We start from the raw sequence: 19,429 nt of genomic DNA, 5'->3' as shown, positions 1-19,429 counted from the left end.
AACATTGTCATTTTAAATTGAATGGACTTTTTAAAAGTATTTCTTAACTGTTTTAAGAAATGTCATATATGCAGAGCCTGAAGATAAATTTCCTTCTAAGGTTAATTTTGTTAACCAAGGATTATTACATATTTGTAATTTATCACATTTAATAGACGTATAAGAATTTAGTATAAACTTTTCTTTGATATTTTCAATTGACTAGTGTAAGTTGAGTCTATCCAGAGTATAAGAGAGTTAAAACTTGCAGCATTAGAATAAGATTATACATCTGAGAAGCTAATGCCACCATATTCCCATAATTGTATATGATTTATGAATTCTATAGGCAATTCTCATCTTTTTTAGGATCTCATAAGATTGAAGTTAACATTTTTTCATTTTCTTTAAAAGTTTTTTTTGTCAGTTATTAAAGCTTTTGAATGTAATATATACACAATATTGGGTAATATAATAATTTTAATAAGTACTAACCTATCCACAAAAGTAAAAAAAGAGCAAACATTCATTCCATTTTTAATAAGAAGTAACACTTCTTCAATTAATTTTCAAATTATTAGTAATAATCTTACTTAAATATTTATAGATTTAAATATTTTAGCTATTTTCCTTTCCAATTATATTTATGTTTATCTTTTAACTTATTGTCTAGTAATTGATTTCATAGTAAAGATTCAGTTTTATTATTGAATTTTCAGCATTGGTATATCTTGAAACTTTTCAATTTCATCATGTAGTTCATTAATTGAATAATTTAAATCTCCAGTAGTAAAATACTATCTGCAAAAAGCTGTGACAGTCTTTGTTAATTGAAAATCCATCATTTTTATTGCTTCTTATACTGTTAGCTAAAAGTTTGATAACTAATGCAAATAGTAGACAGGACAAGGTGCACCCTTGCGTTGTGCTTTTTTTTTAAGTGAATCACTGAGAAATGTAAGATCCACTTTTAACATATGCTTTGGAATCTCTATAGATGTTTTTTAATATTCCAATAAACTGTTCTGGAAATGCAAATGTTTCTAAAGTTTTATGCAAGTAGTTCCACTCTACAGAATCAAAAATTCTCTTAGTAGCTAAGCTAATTAGGGCCAATTTCTTGTTCATTCCTTTTGCTAAATCTAAGATAGTCACTACCCTTTTTACATTATCTATGTTAATCTAGTGGCTATAAATCCTTTTTGATCTCTATTAATTAATGTAATCTCATAGTGAAAATGGAAGTAAATATTTTATAGTCTACATTTAATAATGAACTAGGTCTATACAAGGAAACTAACTTATCCTTTTCTTCTTTTAAAAATAAGTGAGATTACAAAAAATTTCCATGAGGAAGGAATTATTTTGTCACTCTGAATTATCCTAAAAATGCCACTCAGTAATTCTAAAATATATGACAGAAAGAGACTATATAATTCCATAATTAAACCATCTAACCCTGGAGCTTTACCATTTTTGCCTTTTATTAAAGATTCTTTAACTTCTACCAGGTTAATAGGCTTATTCAACAAAGATATCTATTAGTCATTGCGTTTATTGATAACATTTTCTTCAAGTAATTCTCAATTTTGTAATCATCGGGATTATTTTTTATATTTGTTCTCATGGACTTTTTTTTAAAAGAAAGCATTTCCTCTATGTCTGTGGTAAGCTTATTAATGAGAAGATTTTTGGATATTATTGATTTGTGTCTTTTTTGCTTTGCATCTTACTTTTATTAGCTAATCTGTGTAGATGCTTTGAAGTCATCCTATAACTGTGCAAGTTCACTTTTTCTAAAATTATCTCCACTTTATGCATTAAAACTCTTTGATATTTTGTCATTATTTTTAATGACTTAAGTAGTATCTAATTTATTTGTTTGTGGTTCAAACCTTGCTTTGTGTATTTCATCTTGTATTTCTAACAAATCTTTGTCCCACTCTTTCATTTTATTGCTTGCTGATCTTCACATTCTATCTTTAATTTGCATTTTTAAGCAGTCCCATAGTATGACTTTACTAACCTGACCATTATCATTGAAAGATAAAAAAGTCTAAATTTGTTACTTAAGGTAATTCTTAAATTCTGAAAAATTCCTTATATCCATTAATTCTTAGTGCATTATGATCAGATAAAGGACAAGGAATAGTTTTAAAATAATTCACTATATTAAGTAAATGTATAGAGAGGCATACATCCTATCATTTGTAGTTTGTGTCAGTGACTTATCTTCTGCTTTTATTAGTAAATTAACTAAATTATTATTACTAATACATCTCTTTAGTGCGTTAGTTGATGCCAGTATTTTAGCTTTGCTTTGTTCACTTGTATCTTCTGTACTATATATGCAATTAAAATCCCTGCTAAAATTAAACTACCCTTCCATTAATATTGTAGTAAGTTTAAGTGATCTTTAGCCACTCTTGCAGGTATTCCTGCAACCCAATAAAATTAGCTAGTGTATTGAGCTTGCTGTTATATTAAATTATAACAAATCTATACATTCTTTTGGGATCATTAATGGATTCCATGACCTTAGGCATTGCAATAGATTTTCTGTAAAGTACAGCAGAACATCTCCTCTTTTTTTCATTAAAAGAAGCAGTTGACAACATTTCATAACCTAAGTTATTTAAATATTGTATATATCAGGTGAGTCTCTTGGAAGAAGATAATGTCTCCTGTATTTAATGTTAGATATCTTCTTAATGATTTCCTTTTGTTGTCATTATTAAATCCATGTACATTAACAGATATAGATAAAAAATGCATACTGTGTGTTTTAAAAGATTTTTTAAAAGATAATGCAACACATTTATTCACCATATTAATTTAATTGTATATAAGATTGTAGTGCATTCCTCCAATACTTTTAACATTCCACATGTTTAATTATTCCTTTCTACAAATTAAACTATTAAAACTCATAAATAGCAAAAACAAAGACAAGTCTACAACTATACCTGTGTATATTGCCAATAAAGCACCACTTACCATGGAAACCAAAATTCCTAGTTTGCCTGTAAAATAGGCAAATTACCATACTATTTCTCCACCTACCAACACCTAAAAATTCATCAAAAAACTATCCAAAAGCTACAATGACTTACAAATAATATATTAAATAGAGGTCATAAATAACAAGAAACTATTAGTTTAGTTATGTATTTTGTCATTTAAAACTACCCCCATTACTACATAAATGTTTAATAAATTTATTTTATTAATCATAAATATTAAATAATCTAACAAATAGTATTTTATATACCTATTTCTGTAATAGTAATATAAATTACCCATTAAATATTCTTAAATTAGTCAGTCATTCACCATTATTATAACCAGATCTTTTAAATAAATAAGTATAACTGAGTGGTACCTGAATAAATAAAGACATCTATGAATTTATAGGTGAAAGGTAATTGTATCAAACTAAAATATAATACAAATGAAAATCGATGCACACACACACACACACACACACACACACACACACACGCACACATATATGTGTGTGTATATATATATATATATATATATATGTGTGTGTGTGTGTGTGTGTATATATATATATATATATATATATATATATATATATATATATATATATATACATATATATATATATCATATATACATAACTGAGGACAAAGAGAAATGGATGTCTTGCTCTTTCTATGGAATAAAAAAAAATTGCAGTCTGTGTTATATTCAAAAGTTACAATGTGTTCATTTCAAATCCCATTCTCCCTTCCCGGATTCAAATATATTGAAACATCTACTTTAATTTCTATCAAAATGGATGACTTGATTCAGCAATAAAACACTCAGATTTCAGCTTTGACTTATGAAATGAGTTATTTGAGGTAGTCTTATTGAATCTAATAACATACAACATGTAAAAAGTTTCAAAGTTCACATGATGACCCAGCTTCAAATTTCTTTCAGTTCTTTCAATTAATATGTACAGTTAACATGTATAGTTAGATTAAACAAAGCTGCAGTATAAGCTATTAATATACAAAATGTAAACAAATTTTATATTAGATGAATTCCAGTATAAAACATTACTATACATTTTGTCTTATCAAGTCTTCATGTCTAAGAAAGGAAAACATTTGTTATTTTGAGTAGATTTATAATATATAATTAAGTAATGAAAAACCACTGGAAAAAAATAAATACAAAGCAATTGGCCCTATTGGTAGTTTCACACCATAAGCTCCGTACTCTGAGTAGTAGTCCAAAGTCTAATGAAAAAAAAACTTTGCTAGAATCTCCTTGTGTTCTGACTGAATGTGCTTCTCAGCTGATAAGTTTATTTTTTGGCACTTTCTAACTGTTCAGAGTTGAATAAAAACAATAATTGAATTCAGTTCAGAATATAGTTTGAATAAATTGCATTTATTTAAACTGTGTTTGCTTTAATATTGCTACACACTCAATTGTGCTAGCTTGCACTGCACTTGAATTGTTTTTATTGCTGTTTTAGATGCTTTTCTGTAAAAAAAAAAAAAAAAAAATCTAAGCTTGCTTCCTGCCTTTCCTGTAACTAATGTAGTCCAGATACAGATTTGCTGTATTCAGGACTGTTTATAAGCTTCTGAACCCCCTCCCAAGCCTTTCTGTGTGGGAGGGAAGCCATCTAGCTTATCAGTGGGAGTGGTAAGCACTAGGTAGCCTATATACCACAAAAGGAGTGGTTTCTGGCCCAGAAATTGTAGTTTATTGACCGTTTGGGCAGTTTTTCCATCTCTTTCAACTTTATGGTTTAAAAGCCTGTGTTTGCAATTGTTTCCCGCTTTTCCTGTAACTAGTCTAGTCCAGATACAGATTTGTTGTATCCAAGCCTGTTTGTAAGCTTCTGAGCCCACCCCAAGTCATTCTGTGTTGGTGGGAAGCCTTCTAGCTTAGCAGTGGGAGTGGTAAGCGCTAGGTAGCCTATCTACCACAAGAGGAGGGCTTCTGGCTCAGAAATTGTAGTTTACTGGCTATTTGGACAGTTTTTCATCTCTTTCAACTTTCTGGTTAAAAATCCCACGTTTGCGCTTGTTTCCCGCCTTTCTTGTAACTAGTCTAGTCCAGATACAGATTTGCTGTATCCAGGACTGTATGTAAGCGTCTGAGCCCCCCATGCCTCTCTGTACTTCTAGCTTATCAGTGGGAGTGGAAAGCACTAGGTAGCCTATCTACCACAAGAGGAGTGGTTTCTGGCCAAGAAATTGTAGTTTATTGGCCATTTGGATATTTTTTCCATCTCTTTCAACTTTCTGGTTTAAAAGTCCACGTGTGCACTTGTTTTCCGCCTTTCTGAGTGGTGCCAAAGTCTGCTCTTCAATTTTTCCGTTAGATCTGCTAGTTCTTTCCCCTCCTGCACTTTCACTAGCTTATTAGTCTAGCACTATACCAGACTTCTTGCGGCAATTATTGTATCACAGAAAAGTACTACCAGCATTAACCGTTCTCAAGGAAACAGCTCCAGTACTTATTACTAATGCCCACCTCTCCAGGCATGTCTAAAGGTCAGTTCCCTGTCCTTTCTCTTATTAACCTGGTGAACTTGGGCATCCTGAGGCCATATAGCAATTGCCTCATCTACACCGACAACCCTCTCCTCTTACCTCCCAACACTCAGACTTGTGAGAGATGCACTTATATATCCGAATTGGAAGCCATGCACTCTCCAGCCCAGACCAGAATAGCTTGTCAAGAGGAGAAGGTCAACATTTGTACCACACCACATGGAACACATAGCCCTCCAGAACACATACCAGCACTGCCTTCACATAAAAACACAAACCACACACCGACCTTCACAGAAGCTCTCAGTAAAAATCTACCCAAGCAGCAGAGACCTCCAAGGCAGAAATGCACTCGACCACCACAACACTAATCACAAGACGCACAACTCTCCTAAACAGTGTGCCACTCAACCAAAGCCCCTAAGGCAAAACAGCATGCCCAATACACTACTCATAGGCGACTTGATAGTGAGGCACACTGACGTCCCACTCACTAGGCTGAATAAGGAAAAAGTAACAGTCAGCTGCCAGGATCCACCACATAACGTATGCACTTCGGTCCCTCAACAACAGGTACAAATATGGCTCTGTCATTGTACATGTGGATGTGAATGACCTGAGATGTACCTCCCTGGTCTACTTGAAAAGAGACATGGAGGAGCCTTCTAGCTTATCAGTGGCATTATGTATCCCAGGCGGGTATGACCCTAGCCCTGAGCAGCATCCTACCATCACCCAGAATGATACCACAGTACAAGTAGAAAATGATTGATTTCAACAACTGGCTAAGTTTATGGTGTCATTCTAAGAGGATCCAATATGTCTGTTTGGGATGGCATGATTGACAGACCTTGATGCTTTTCCAGAGATGGCCTGCATCTGTCACCCCTATTCTTCTGGATACTAGACAAGGCTCTAGCCACCCCATAGTGCCTTTTTAGGCAGTGTTCCAAAGACCAAATTACCACTGTAATAGCTACAAACAAATGCAATCTGAGGATCATGCTTCTCAATGCTAGAAGTCTAAATCTCAAAATGCACTTGCTCAAAGCACTCCTTAAAATGAAGAACATCAACATTTGTGCTGTAACAGAAACCTGCTTCAAGGCAGCAGAAAGAACCCCTGCACTACCAGACTATAACTCATTCCACACCTTTCGGCCCCAGAAATTGTTTCCATATTCATAAAAGATGCTCACACCTCCAGACTGGTAGATTAACATAGTACATCAGAGATACTTCAGGTGCAGCTAATATGTCCCAAGTCTCACACTCCACGTTCCTAAGCACCCTGGAGAATATTAAGGTCCAACCTAACACTCTCATACTGGGTGACTTCAACTACCCCTCTATTAACTGGGAAAACTATTCATGTACCAATATCCTTGCCCCCCCCCCCCCGCAAAGGTAACCATCTTGAAAAACTTCTCCAAAGCTAACTTTGGGCTCCTAAAAACAGAGATGACTAACTTCACGGCAGCCATAAAATGGACAATAGTTCCATGACCGCTGAGTTATGCACCAATGCACTGTATGAACATGTACACAAATGCATGGATCTCGCCATGCCCAATAGATCCAAGACGCTCTTCTCCAAAAAAAAGGAACCAAATCTGGTGGTCTCCTGCCATAAACAAACTGTACAACAGAATGAGGAAACTGATGTGGAATAAGGTAAAGTCCCAAGACTGGAAAAACTCCCTTATCAGCCTCAACAAAAAGTTGAGATCCCTCATCAAATCCTCTAAAGCTAGCTGTGAAAACAGAATTGCAGCAGATAGTAAAGACAACCACAGGCCTTCTATAGTTAAGTAAAGAATCTCCATGGCAATACCCAGATTTGCTCTGAGCTACTACAAAATGGTAACTCCTATACTGAGCCAACAGATATTGCCAATAAACTGACCAACAGATTCAGTGCCATCTTTACCCCTCTCCCTCACCAACGGACCAATCACAGTACCAGTAGATTGCCAGACACCCAGTGTTACTGCTGCACAGGTTAAAATATCACTGTCCAAGGCCAAGAATACAGCTTCTCTGGGACCTGGCAATATCCCTGGCTGTGTTCTACATGAACTACAGAGTGAACTGGCACCTCACCTGTGTGCCCTGTTCAATCACAGCCTCACTTCAGACTTTGTCCCTACAGAATGGTGGACTGCTACAGTCATCCCTCTCCACAAAGGAGGAGAGACTACAGACCCTGGGAACTATCACCCCATTGGCCTGACAAGTCTAATGCAAAGCTATGGAATGCATCATCATGGATCTAATAAACAAGGATATAGGGGATATCCAAACTCTGGATCCCACACAGTTTGGTTTTGTGAAGGGTAGATCATGCCAGCTCAACTTGGTCAACTTCTTTGAGTCAGTCAGCAGAGATGTGGATGAAGGCAAGGTGGTTCATACAGCCTACCTTGATCTGGCCAAGACCTTTGATAGCATTCCCCAGTCAGGAATCATAGAGAAACTCACTAAGCTAGGCATCAACCCCTATATCACTAGGTGGGTTGCAAACTGGCTGACAGAACACACACTGTGAAAGTAGCCGACTCCAAGTCAGACTGCCGACCAGTCACAAGTGGAGTCCCACAGGGTTCGGTCATGGGTCCTCTCCTGTTTGGTATCTGCTTCTCTGAAGTACAGGCCAACACAAAGGGACTCTAGCTGACACAGTTCACAGACAATTGCAAGTTGGGAGCTATTATTTATTCCCCAAGTGATGTTGAGATCCTACAGAAAGGCCTCACTAAGACCAACGACTTATGTCAGAACCATGGCCTTAAGCTCAGTGCCAAAAAATGTATCATCTTCCCCTTTGGGAAAAACCTGGTTCCCAAGAATTACCACATTGATCGTAGTCCACTGAACACAGAAGGTGTTATAAGAGAGATCTGGGAACACAGGTTGACAGCAACCTCTCTTTTGACCACCACATTGCCACTGTGGTCAAAAAGTCCTATGTGGCACAACTCATTACTAAGGGTTTTGCATCCAGGAAGAAAGAGTTCATTGTCTCCCTCTACTCTTCCCTCATTAGGACAGTCATCAAGTACAGTGCCCCATTTCGCATGTACCTCACTAGACACCTGCAACAACTGGAAATGCTGCAAAAGTACCTCACAAAGAGGATCCTAGGCCTTAAACACTTATCCTATATGGACAGACTCAAAAAAAACTCCAACTATTCTCTGTCTCATATTGCCTACTTAGAGGCGATCTCTGCTTGACTTACAAAGCCATGGCTGACCCAGCTCTGTTAGAAATGCTACATCTAAAGAAATCCCAATCCCTGTGCACCACAGACTCGAGACCTCAGCCTCATTACCACAGTCAACAGAATGTGCTGGAAGGACAGGTTCATAACCCAGAGACTGCCCATGCTATGGAATAGAATTCCCATACATGTCAAACAGAGCACCTCACGTACCCTCTTCAAGAGAAATCTTGATGAGTGAATGGGAAATAGAAAATTCACCCCGGGAATCACTCCAGCGGCTGTACTCGACAGAGGCACTGGGAATTAAGGTCGGTTGGCATGATGCGAGGGTAATCCTATGGGCTAGGCCTGTAAAGGCTCCAGGGCCATTAGCCTAGTACACACCTATGAAGCATATAGGAAAAAAAGCAGGCACTCAAATGAACAGGTCCTTGAACTCACTTTAATAAATACAGGTCAAATACATGTTTAGCACTTTCATCCCTACCATAGCATGGGACATCATTAGAACAATAAAGCTCACAAAACCAGTACTTAAATACATAAAAAACATCTAATTAACTGTTAAATAAACCAATAAATGCAATTAAATAACAAGCCTTATTATTTTTTTAAAGGCCAAAGTACCCCTTATGTCATAATACACAGAACCATAATAGTAATCTTAAAAATCATCACATGAAAACATTTCATAAAAATTGTTAATAAGTAAAACAATAAGAATTACTTATTAATTAAATTAAATATTTTAAAGGTCCAAAGCCCTCTTTTTCAAAACAGGTAAAATAGAAACCAACTCGTTAATACCTGGTGCTAAGAAAGCTTTTAGCTTAGTTATCCAGTAATATTCCCTTAGTTCAACAAAAAGAATGTGCTCTGATTTTGCCAACTTGAATATGGAAATGGAGAAAATTACTAATATGTTTTTAAACTCCTATTGATTTATTCAATAATATAAAAGTGGAAGTACTGGCAGGTTGGGGAACTACTACTCTACTCAGAGGCAATCTCTGCTTAACATACAAGGCCATGGCAAACCCAGAGCTGCTGGACATGCTACACTTAAAGAAATCCCTATCCCTCAGAGACACACACTCCAGGGATCTAAACCCTGTCATCACAATGAACAAAACATGCTGGAGGGATAGGTTCCTGACCCAGAGACTCCCCAGATTCTGGAATAGACTACATGTCATGCAGAGCGCCTCTTTGGCCCTCTTCAAAAGGAACCTTGATGATCGGATGGGAGATAGGAAATTCACTCTGGGGATCATGTCAATCACCCTGCTAGACACTGGTCCAGGGAAGTAAATACTGTGGGAAGAAATAGCCAGGGAATTGTTATGGCTAGGCTTGTATAGGCCCTAGGTCTGATATCTTAGTACCACCCTATGAACAAAATTTAAACCACTATTGGGTGATGTCGAGTACAGGGAATCATGTATGAATGCCAATGGACACCCCCAGCTGTTCCAACAATATGGTTATTCCTTATGGACATGGGGAGAAAGAGCTTAAAAACATTATTTGGAGAAATTCAATGATTTTTAAAACTAACCATAATGTGTTGAAGGTCTTAGGTACTGAACCTTGTCTTGTGTATAAGACCAGAAATAATTTTAAATTCTTGTTTGAGAGCATAAGTGTGCCCTCTACTCTTACTATTAAGGGTACAACAAAATGTGGAACATGTAGGCAATGTCCCTGTATTTTAGGTATGGACAGCATCATTCTAAGGGATGTTGGTTATACAGTCAAAATGATTTAAGGTAACTGTAATACTAAAGGGCTGGTATACATTTCTATTTGTGACCAATGCGGAAGTTACTTCATGAGGAAAACTGAAAGGAAACTTAAAACTAGGATTCATGAGTTTTTATATCCTATGTCTAAAAAGAATATTAACAACTCTCTGTTTAAGCATTCACTACAATGTCCTGGTTTTACAAAGTTTAGATTTGGAATTTTAGAACTAGTGACTTTGAATCCAGGGGGATGGTGGTGGGAACTTTTTGTTGAACTAAGGGAATATTACCGGATAACTAAGCTAAAAGCTTTCTTACTACCAGGTATTATTTATTTATGTATTTATTTAACATTTGTTTACCAGGGAAGTCTGACTTGGAACAAAACCAGTTTTCAGCGGAGGCCCGGAGTGAACTGCTCCAGACGCATGTCTTTGCAACGTGAGAGGAAACCCACACAAATGCAGGGAGAAGGCATTCCAGCCAAGAATCAAACCAGAGAACCTCTTGCTGTGAGGTGACCATGCTACAACTGCACCACTAATGATTTGGTTTCTATTTTACCTGTTTTGAAAAAGAGGGCTTTGGACCTCTAAAATATTTAATTTAATTAATAAGTAATTCTTATTGTTTTACTTATTAACAATTTTTATGAAATGTTTTTATGTGATTTTTTTAAGATTACTATTATGGTTCTGTGTATTATGACATAAGGGGTACTTTGGCCTTTAAGAAAATAATAAGGCTTGCTATTTAATTGCATTTATTGCTTTAGTTAACAGTTAATTAGATTTTTTTATGTATTTAAGTAGTGGTTTTGTGAGATTGATTGTTCTGATGATGTCCCATGCTATGGTAGGGATGAAAGTGCTAAACATGTATTTGACCTGTATTTATTAAAGTGAGTTCATGGACCTGTTCATTTGGAAACCTGTTTTTTTTTTTTTTTTTTCCTATATGCTTTCATTTAACTTTGGACTACAACTCAGGGTATGGTGCTTTTTGTGTGAAACTACCAATAGGGCCAGTTGCTTTGTATGTAATATATAATTAAAACAAGAATGACAAATAAAGTTATTTTCTTTTTTTCACTGACATTAGTGATTAACTTTGATCCAGCTTTTCTTCAGGACAGGTCAATGTTTGAAGAATCCAGCATTCTGACAGAAAAGGAACATTCCTTTGGACTCAAGTTTTGTCCAAGTGTCAGTTGCTTCATAAATGACCTGTGAAAGCAAAGTGTTCAAACAGGAACAAAGAAAATCGCCATCACTTCAGTACTTCTAATTAGCATATTACTTAGATCTAACATTCAGTTAACCCAGCAATTCATATACTAAGCAAAGCTGAACAAATAACATTTTTGACTTCTATAGTCTTAAAGTTACCAATTCTATTGCTTATAATTTAATGACATTCTCTTACGGGAAATATTTGTTTAACATTTAGAAATACATGTATAAGTTTAGTTAAATTAAATATTTTAAGTCTTGCACTGTAATTATAGTAAAACATTAAAACTATCCAATTATATTCCTAATCATGAAAAATGGTTTAGCTTAAAATATAAATATATACTTACAAATGTTTTGAAGCTTAAAGTCCAGTACCAGCCTTTTACTTAAAGGGCACATTTATTGTTTCAGAGAATAAAAGTCCTGCAATCAGAGAATGAGTCACTTGTTTTTAGCTTTCTAATTTCAGAAATAGTTTTCCATGGATTCATCTCATTCTGTTTCTTCAGGGATATACTGTTGCACTCCATTTCTTCAGTATTATTAAGGATTTTATTGTTGTTAACAAAAGTCTATACCTCATTTAGCATGTTTCTTCAGAAAGAAATAATTTGTTCTTTGCAGGAAGAAACAAACTGTCTTTAATATTGTTCATTTTAAGTTCCTTTATCAGTGGTAAACAGGATTTTCTTTTACTCATTCCTTTACTAGAATAATCATTGTCAAATCTGACTGCATGCAAACCTGTTTTAATCAGAGAGCTGGACCATACTGCTTTTAATATTTGATCTTTTACTAAGCTATACATAAACTTCACTATTATTGATCATGGTGAGTTTTATTTCTTTGAAGGTGCATTCAGGGTTCTATGTGCTCTTTCAATTCTGAAAGATAATGTTTCAAGTAGATTTAATGTTTTATGTAGCTAAGTAGTTAAGAAGTTTACTATGTACTGTCTCCATCATTCTTTTCAGGTATACCATAAATTCTAATGTTATTTCATCCCAGTCTGTTTTCTAAATCATCAAGTTTTTCTATGACCCAGTTATTTTGTTTTAAAAATATTCAATCTGAGACTCACCTTCAGTTATTTTTCCTTTAGGATCATTTAAAGTTTCATCCATACTGCTGATTAGTGTACTTTGTTGTTTGATAATTTCTAATGTTCTCTTTTCTTACTTTTCTCTTCTTTGAAACTTTCTAGCTTAATATCTAGTTTGCCTGTTTTAAGTAGTACATTCTACATACTAGATATTAGTGACTGGATATCTTTATTGACACAAGAATCCTGAATGCCATTTGTTGGGTGGCTCATGTTGAAGCCTCTTCTCTCTTAACAAAGCAGTTGAAATTCTGACAGAAAAATTATAGCTTTTGAAGAATTTGAAGTTATAAATCTTTTCTCTGTTAGTGAATAAAATTACCTAATAAGTATCTCGAAATTTTATTTTTGATTATATTTTCTGTCAGAGAAACATTTTCAGTCACAGAGCTTTCTCCAGTTGTGGTGCTCAGTTAACCATTTTAATACAGCCACTGTTTGATGTTATTTTAAAATTTGATAGTGCTAACCACTTTTAGTTTAGTATCAGCAAAAAATTATGATTCCATTTTCTCATTCTTTTCCATATTTAAAGTTGTATTCATGAATTTCAAAAGTCATGAGGTTTGACAGATTGCTAAATCCATACCTAGAATAGATGAAGATGCAACTTTTTGGGGATTCACATAGATACATTATGCAAAGGATCATAAGAGCTGTACGTTCACATTCACCAAAATAATTTTTACCTTTTTCCACAAGAATAAAGTTATTTATATGTGGATTATTCTTAAGATTTTGAATTTATATTCACAGAGTTACAGACATGAAGGGATTGAATTATGGTCTTCAGAGCCTTGGGCAATGAGGGTTCCTTTGAGAGTCTAGGTTTACAATACATTAACAATGGCACATACCTAAGAAAGGAAGGAAAGAAAAAAAGAGAGATTTAAATATATTGAAATGATTACCTGTTTTACTGAAATAATGTGTGTGTGTGTGTGTGTGTGTGTGTGTGTGTGTGTGTGTGTGTGTGTGTGTGTGTGTGTGTGTGTGTGTGTGTGTGTGTGTGTGTGTGTGTGTGTGTGTGTGTGTGTGTGTGTGTGAGATCATGCATGTGTGTGACTGACTATGCATGCAGGGTGCCTCTGTTAATGAGATGCATAAGCTGCAAAGGAGAATACTAGAATGATCAGGTTTGACAGTATGGTGTTGGATTCAAAAACATAATTATGAGCTGCTAATGAGGTCTTTCTCATTATACCTATACCGTTCTCAGAACTGGAATTTCTCCTTGTCATGTTAATTGACTAACTTGCACTGGGCAGTTAACATAATAGGAAAGAAATGTTGTGAGTCCCAGAAGAACAAAACCAGTAGAATGAAGAACTTCCTGCATATCTCAAATTTTGCTCTCATCTGCATCTAACACAAATATGCATATAGTATCCATATACATATATGTATATTTGTATAGTGACACACACACACACACATGTGTGTGTCTATGTATGTATGACATCACAACTGTATCATGAGATGCCAAAATAGTGAAATATCAACTATTTTGGATGCATTCAAGTACCACCGAGGTGGGGTTGTTTTATGCTCCTAATCAGTTTGCAAACAGCCATGCCCCATTTACATGGATTGACATAAGACATATCACATCCTCATCACTTCATTTTTATTTGTTTTACAGCTCTGTTCAACATTCTCATTTTATTCACATACATTCACATATCACATTCTAACAATTACCCAGTCAAGATTATAGTTACTAAATACAGTCTGCTTTAGGTATTGATCATCTTTAATCCAGAGGTCATAGTTCAAAAACCATTGTTTGTGAAATAACACCAAGTGACACATGAACTGTGTAGTCTACAGACACAAGCAAAAAATATATTCATGGAAACACATTATTAGAACAGAAACCACACTGTTATGCAGTTCATATTATCCTTGCTCAACAAATGTTTTAAGCATGTGGGATTATAACTTAGCCAAAATTAAGGCAATTATTACTTGCATGAGTATTGCCATGGCTACATAGAATTCTTCAAAACCTCTTAAGAATTCATTTGGCAATATTTCTGATTGCATGACTAAGTTAACTGACTATACCAGAGTTCAGAAATTATTTGCCTTGCAGTAAGGGTGGGTGTGGGAGGGACGCCGATGGATGTTCAGTATTGTTATGAATAATGCTTGCAGTTATGAATGAATTCCATTGCATGTTTTATAGAATGAAAGCCAATATGCACTACAAAATCAAATATTTTATACAATTTAATTGTGATGTGCATTATATTATGTGCAGTTAAGTTATTAAATGAACAATGCTGCATGATTTTTACATTGCATACGCATTTGTTTAAATAATGCATCGCATTTGAATTTAGATGAATTTCTGCCATTAAATCTTAAGCAGCTGTTATGCGGCATGTTGAAATAATGTGATTTGTAATCTCATGTTGTTTCTTTTTCTTTTAGGACAAAACGAGTGCTTTGAGTCTAAGCAATGTGGCTGGCGTCTTCTATATCTTGATAGGAGGGCTGGGACTGGCAATGCTGGTTGCTTTAATCGAGTTTTGCTACAAGTCCCGAAGTGAATCCAAGAGAATGAAGGTGGCAGAGAATGCACAACCTTTTAAACTCCTTACTTTCAGGATAAAGGCATTAAAATACCAGGAAAGAAATGTAACAGTGTGTACATGTGCCAGATGGATTTGATATAGGGAGGAAAGACACTCGGTGCAGTTAGTGATTTTAGTTTTGAAGAGAATATTGCAGGTGAAATCTGCTAGGAGTAATTCACATCATATATGGCTTACTGTCCTTGTTTCTGGAACTTAAGTACTAAATTCCAAATCTCCCTGTTAATTTTGTAATCATATTACATCTTTTATAATCTATTGAAGTTTGTTTACTGAGACTTTTTTTTCTCAAGAGAGTAGCGACCATTCTGGTTTTATAAAGAAAATTTAGAACATGATGAGCATCTTGACAAGATGCTGTTAATTTCGAGCATCTTGACAAGATGCTGCAAATTATTAATGATATAAACTACAACATAAAGCTTGCTTCATAAGGAAACTTCACAGTTAAATACATTTCAACCAGAAATAGAAAGTTTATTCTCTTGTTATCACACTCGTGCCAGGCAACTCTGAGCTTTGAATATCGGTAATCCTTGAGTGCTTGACTTTTATCCTCTTTACATTCTTTCAGACACCAGAAAGTTAATTAAACTAGATCAGTCTTTGTAGCAATAGCTAAATTAAGTCCTTTTCTAATGACACAGTACAGTAACCTGCAGTATGTGTTTGATATGTTTTCTCCATTTTTCATCCACTGTTTTTACAGTTTACTGCCACCTTTAAAATATAAGTGATATAAAACTTCAGCGGCATTAGACTTGAGTGGCATTGCATCACTTTTTAATATCATACGGTATACTGTTTAGTGTAAAACATTTGAACTTGAGAAGAGAAATTGCATTAACTGCAATGAATTGTCTGTGGACCCTGTCCTGACTAATAGCCTTTCTTACCCATGTATCATCCCACAGCATAACCATAAACAGAAGATGTGAATAAACCATTTTTATGCAGCAGTTTCATCATTGTAGATATTCTGTCAGTGAATGGGTGATCTGTAGATCACCGGTCTGATTGGAGAATGAATGTCCTCCAGCAGGGTATTAGTATACAGGCAATGTCCACTGAAAAATTAGTCCATCGCTTCAATGCAGCATATTAAGCTAATGCAAATCTCAAACATTTAAAAAGCAAACAGCTGTCATTGTTTATGCTTGTTAAACAGCAATTTGTTATTTAGTGAGCATAAAATAAAAAGAAAAGTTAAATTAAAAAAAGAAAGAAAAGCATGTGTGTCTATCTACATGTTTGTTTTTGTGTGGACGTGTTTGCATGTGTGTTTGTGTGGTTGTATGCATGAGAGTGTAAATAATTAAGTGAGAGAGAGAGGGAGACACACACACACACATACATACACACACACACACACACACACACACACACACACACACACACACACACACACACACACACACACACACACACGTCGTACTGATTGCAGCATGCACTCCAAAAGCAGAGATCCATGAAAAATTAGATTAATTGCAGTTTTAATTTCTGGCATTGTTGAATGGCTTTAATCCTGTGTGATTTTTTTTTTTCTGTTTTTATACAGAGAATCACTAATGGGACAAAATAAGGGACAGTAAAGGGGGGAAGCTGTAATGCCTTGTGTTTTATGTTTTATTTTTAATCATTTGCACAGAAGGACACATTTGAGGATGTGTTCAGTCAAAAAGTGTTTGTTATTGGTGACTGTGTGTGTGTGTGTGTGTGTGTGTGTGTGTGTGTGTGTGTGTGTGTGTGTGTGTGTGTGTGTGTATATGTATGTATGTGTGAGTGTGTGTGTGTGTGTGTGTGTGTGTGTGTGTGTGTGTGTGTGTGTGTGTGTGTGTGTGTGTGTGTGTCTAGACATTGAATACCTGCATGACTTATATTTTGGATGTAAAATACTTCCCGAACAATAGTTACACATACTACAGTAAGTTTGAAACATTAGGAGAAGGAACTAGTTTACATCAAAAATATAAGAAAAAGTTATATAGCACTTAGGAAAAAAATACAAAATACTTTAACAGACAGTCCATTTTCTAAGTGCAACATTGCCCTCCAGGGTGTGTGGTTATTTATAATTAATGCCCTTTCAGAGGTTTAGTGGCCCTCTGCCTGCAATGTTGGGTCACAGAACACTTCTGAGAGTGCATTCCTTATACAGTAACACAGACCCTCTGTTGAGCATCATTGCTGCTTAACAGCCTTCCAGGAAACTTGTCTACAAAATGTGCATGACCATACTGTATCAGCATGTAAACAGCTGCATATATGCAGCTATATGCCATAAGAACAAGTGCAGGGCAAACCACAGCATTAACCATAATACTATTCTTCTTCTTCTTCTTTTCCCAGTTAGGGGTCGCCACAGCGGATCACCATCCACTCATGATTGGCAGTGGAGTTTTACAGTGTCGAGTTGCCAGCCCGACACCCAACCTTCCACAGAAGGCGCACACACGCTCACACTCATGCCTAGGGACAATTTAGTGTGTCCAGTCCACCTACAGCATGTCTTTGGGATGTGGGAGGAAACTGGAGCACCCGGAGAAAACCCACGTGACCACAGGAAGGACATGCAGACTCCGCACAGAAAGCACCCCAGCCGAGGATCAAACCGGAGAACCTCTTGCTGTGAGGTGGTAACGCTAACCGCTGCACCACTGTGGCCACCCAGCATTAACCATAATACTAACAAGCCTTAAAATAAGAAAAGAATGTTGATCAAAAGTAAAAACAGTAATTAAAAGAATTGTATAAAACAAGTATAAAATAAATGGGCTCAGTGATGACAGCAGGACTTGAAGATAATTCCATCTTTAATTCACATAAAAATCAGGACATAAGTGCTTTCGTAGATTCACTACTTCATCAGATGTAATTTACCAGTTCATAACATCTGATGAAGTAGTGAATCTATGAAAGTGCTTATGTCCTGACTTTTATGTGAATTAAAGATGGATATATCTTCAAGTCCTGCTGTCATCACTGGGTCCATTTGTTTTATACTTGTTTTATACATTTTCGTGGAAGGACCCAGGTGCCTACTCTAGTTGGTGATTGTTTTGTTCTACTTAGTAATTAAAAGAATGTTAGATCCCTTATCAATGAAATAAAAAAAACAAATCAAGAGCTTAATAAAATCCACCAAAGCCAGTTTTGAGGCTAAATAGTTCCCAAGCCAAAGATAATCACAAGCATTATTTATAGTTATGTTTGTAATCTGAAAAGCACAACACAGCAAAGTAATAAACTGATTGTGAATGGTGTTACCTACACTGATCATGAACATATAGAAAACCTACTGGCCAAAAAAATTAGCTCTAAATTTTACCCCTCTCCCCTTCTATCTGTTCCTTAAGATTTACCTGAAACTATCTCACCTCCAGCTATCATCCAAGACCAAGTACTAAAAGTGCTCAGAGATAGGACACAGGAAATAAAAATAGGGAAGTTAATGCCACAAAAAGATAAGTTACCACTGGAGTCTGTGCTGGGACCTTTTGGTATCAACTTTTCTGATGTAAAACTCAATACCAAAGGGTTCTGGCTGACTAAGTCAGCAAATGACTGCAAGTTAGGAGCAGTCACTGAATCCCCAAATGGCTTAGGCATCCTGTACAAAGGTTTGTCCCAAATAAATTACTAGTGCCAAAATCATGGACTGAAACTAAATGGCAAAAATATATGATTGTATTCTTTGGAAAAGTCATCTATCCCACTGAATAACCAAATTAATTCATCCCTAATAATTGACCCAGTTGTTCTGGATTTGGGAACTCGTGGACAGTGACCTAACTTTTGCCCAACATGTGTCCACTGTTGTTAGAAAAGTTTTCTATATTGCACAACTTATAAACAAAGGGATTGTGTCTACATCTAATGATGTCATTGTCCCCGTTTACTCAGCCCTTATTAGGCCAGTCATTAAATATAATGCACCCTTTGGCATGTATCTGTCCAGACACATGCAACAGCTGGAATGCTCACAGACATACCTTCCTAAGGGATACAAGGCCTAAA

The 19,429-nt window shown here is 35.7% G+C and overlaps 1 protein-coding gene across 4 annotated transcripts in view; it reads left to right on the top strand.

The window, feature by feature from the left end:
• GRIA1 (glutamate ionotropic receptor AMPA type subunit 1) overlaps positions 1-19,429 on the top strand; it is a 2,520,544-nt gene that overhangs the window by 2,387,916 nt on the left and 113,199 nt on the right. For 2 of the 4 annotated variants that reach the window (XM_044069490.1, XM_044069489.1), the window contains exon 15: positions 15,249-15,383. The exons of 1 other annotated variant lie outside the window; for it this stretch is intronic. In XM_044069490.1, coding sequence (XP_043925425.1) covers positions 15,249-15,383 — 135 coding nt within the window. Of the gene's footprint in view, positions 1-15,248; positions 15,384-19,429 lie in introns of those variants that run through there. One more of the 4 variants, XM_044069492.1, reaches the window with a different exon arrangement.

The sequence above is a fragment of the Protopterus annectens genome, chromosome 4.part0 (genome assembly GCF_019279795.1).
Source record: "Protopterus annectens isolate FY-2018-M chromosome 4.part0, PAN1.0, whole genome shotgun sequence".
Classification (NCBI taxonomy): Eukaryota; Metazoa; Chordata; order Ceratodontiformes; family Protopteridae; genus Protopterus; species Protopterus annectens.
Note: the sequence above shows the minus strand (reverse complement) of the source record. Positions and strands in the feature narration are given on the sequence as shown.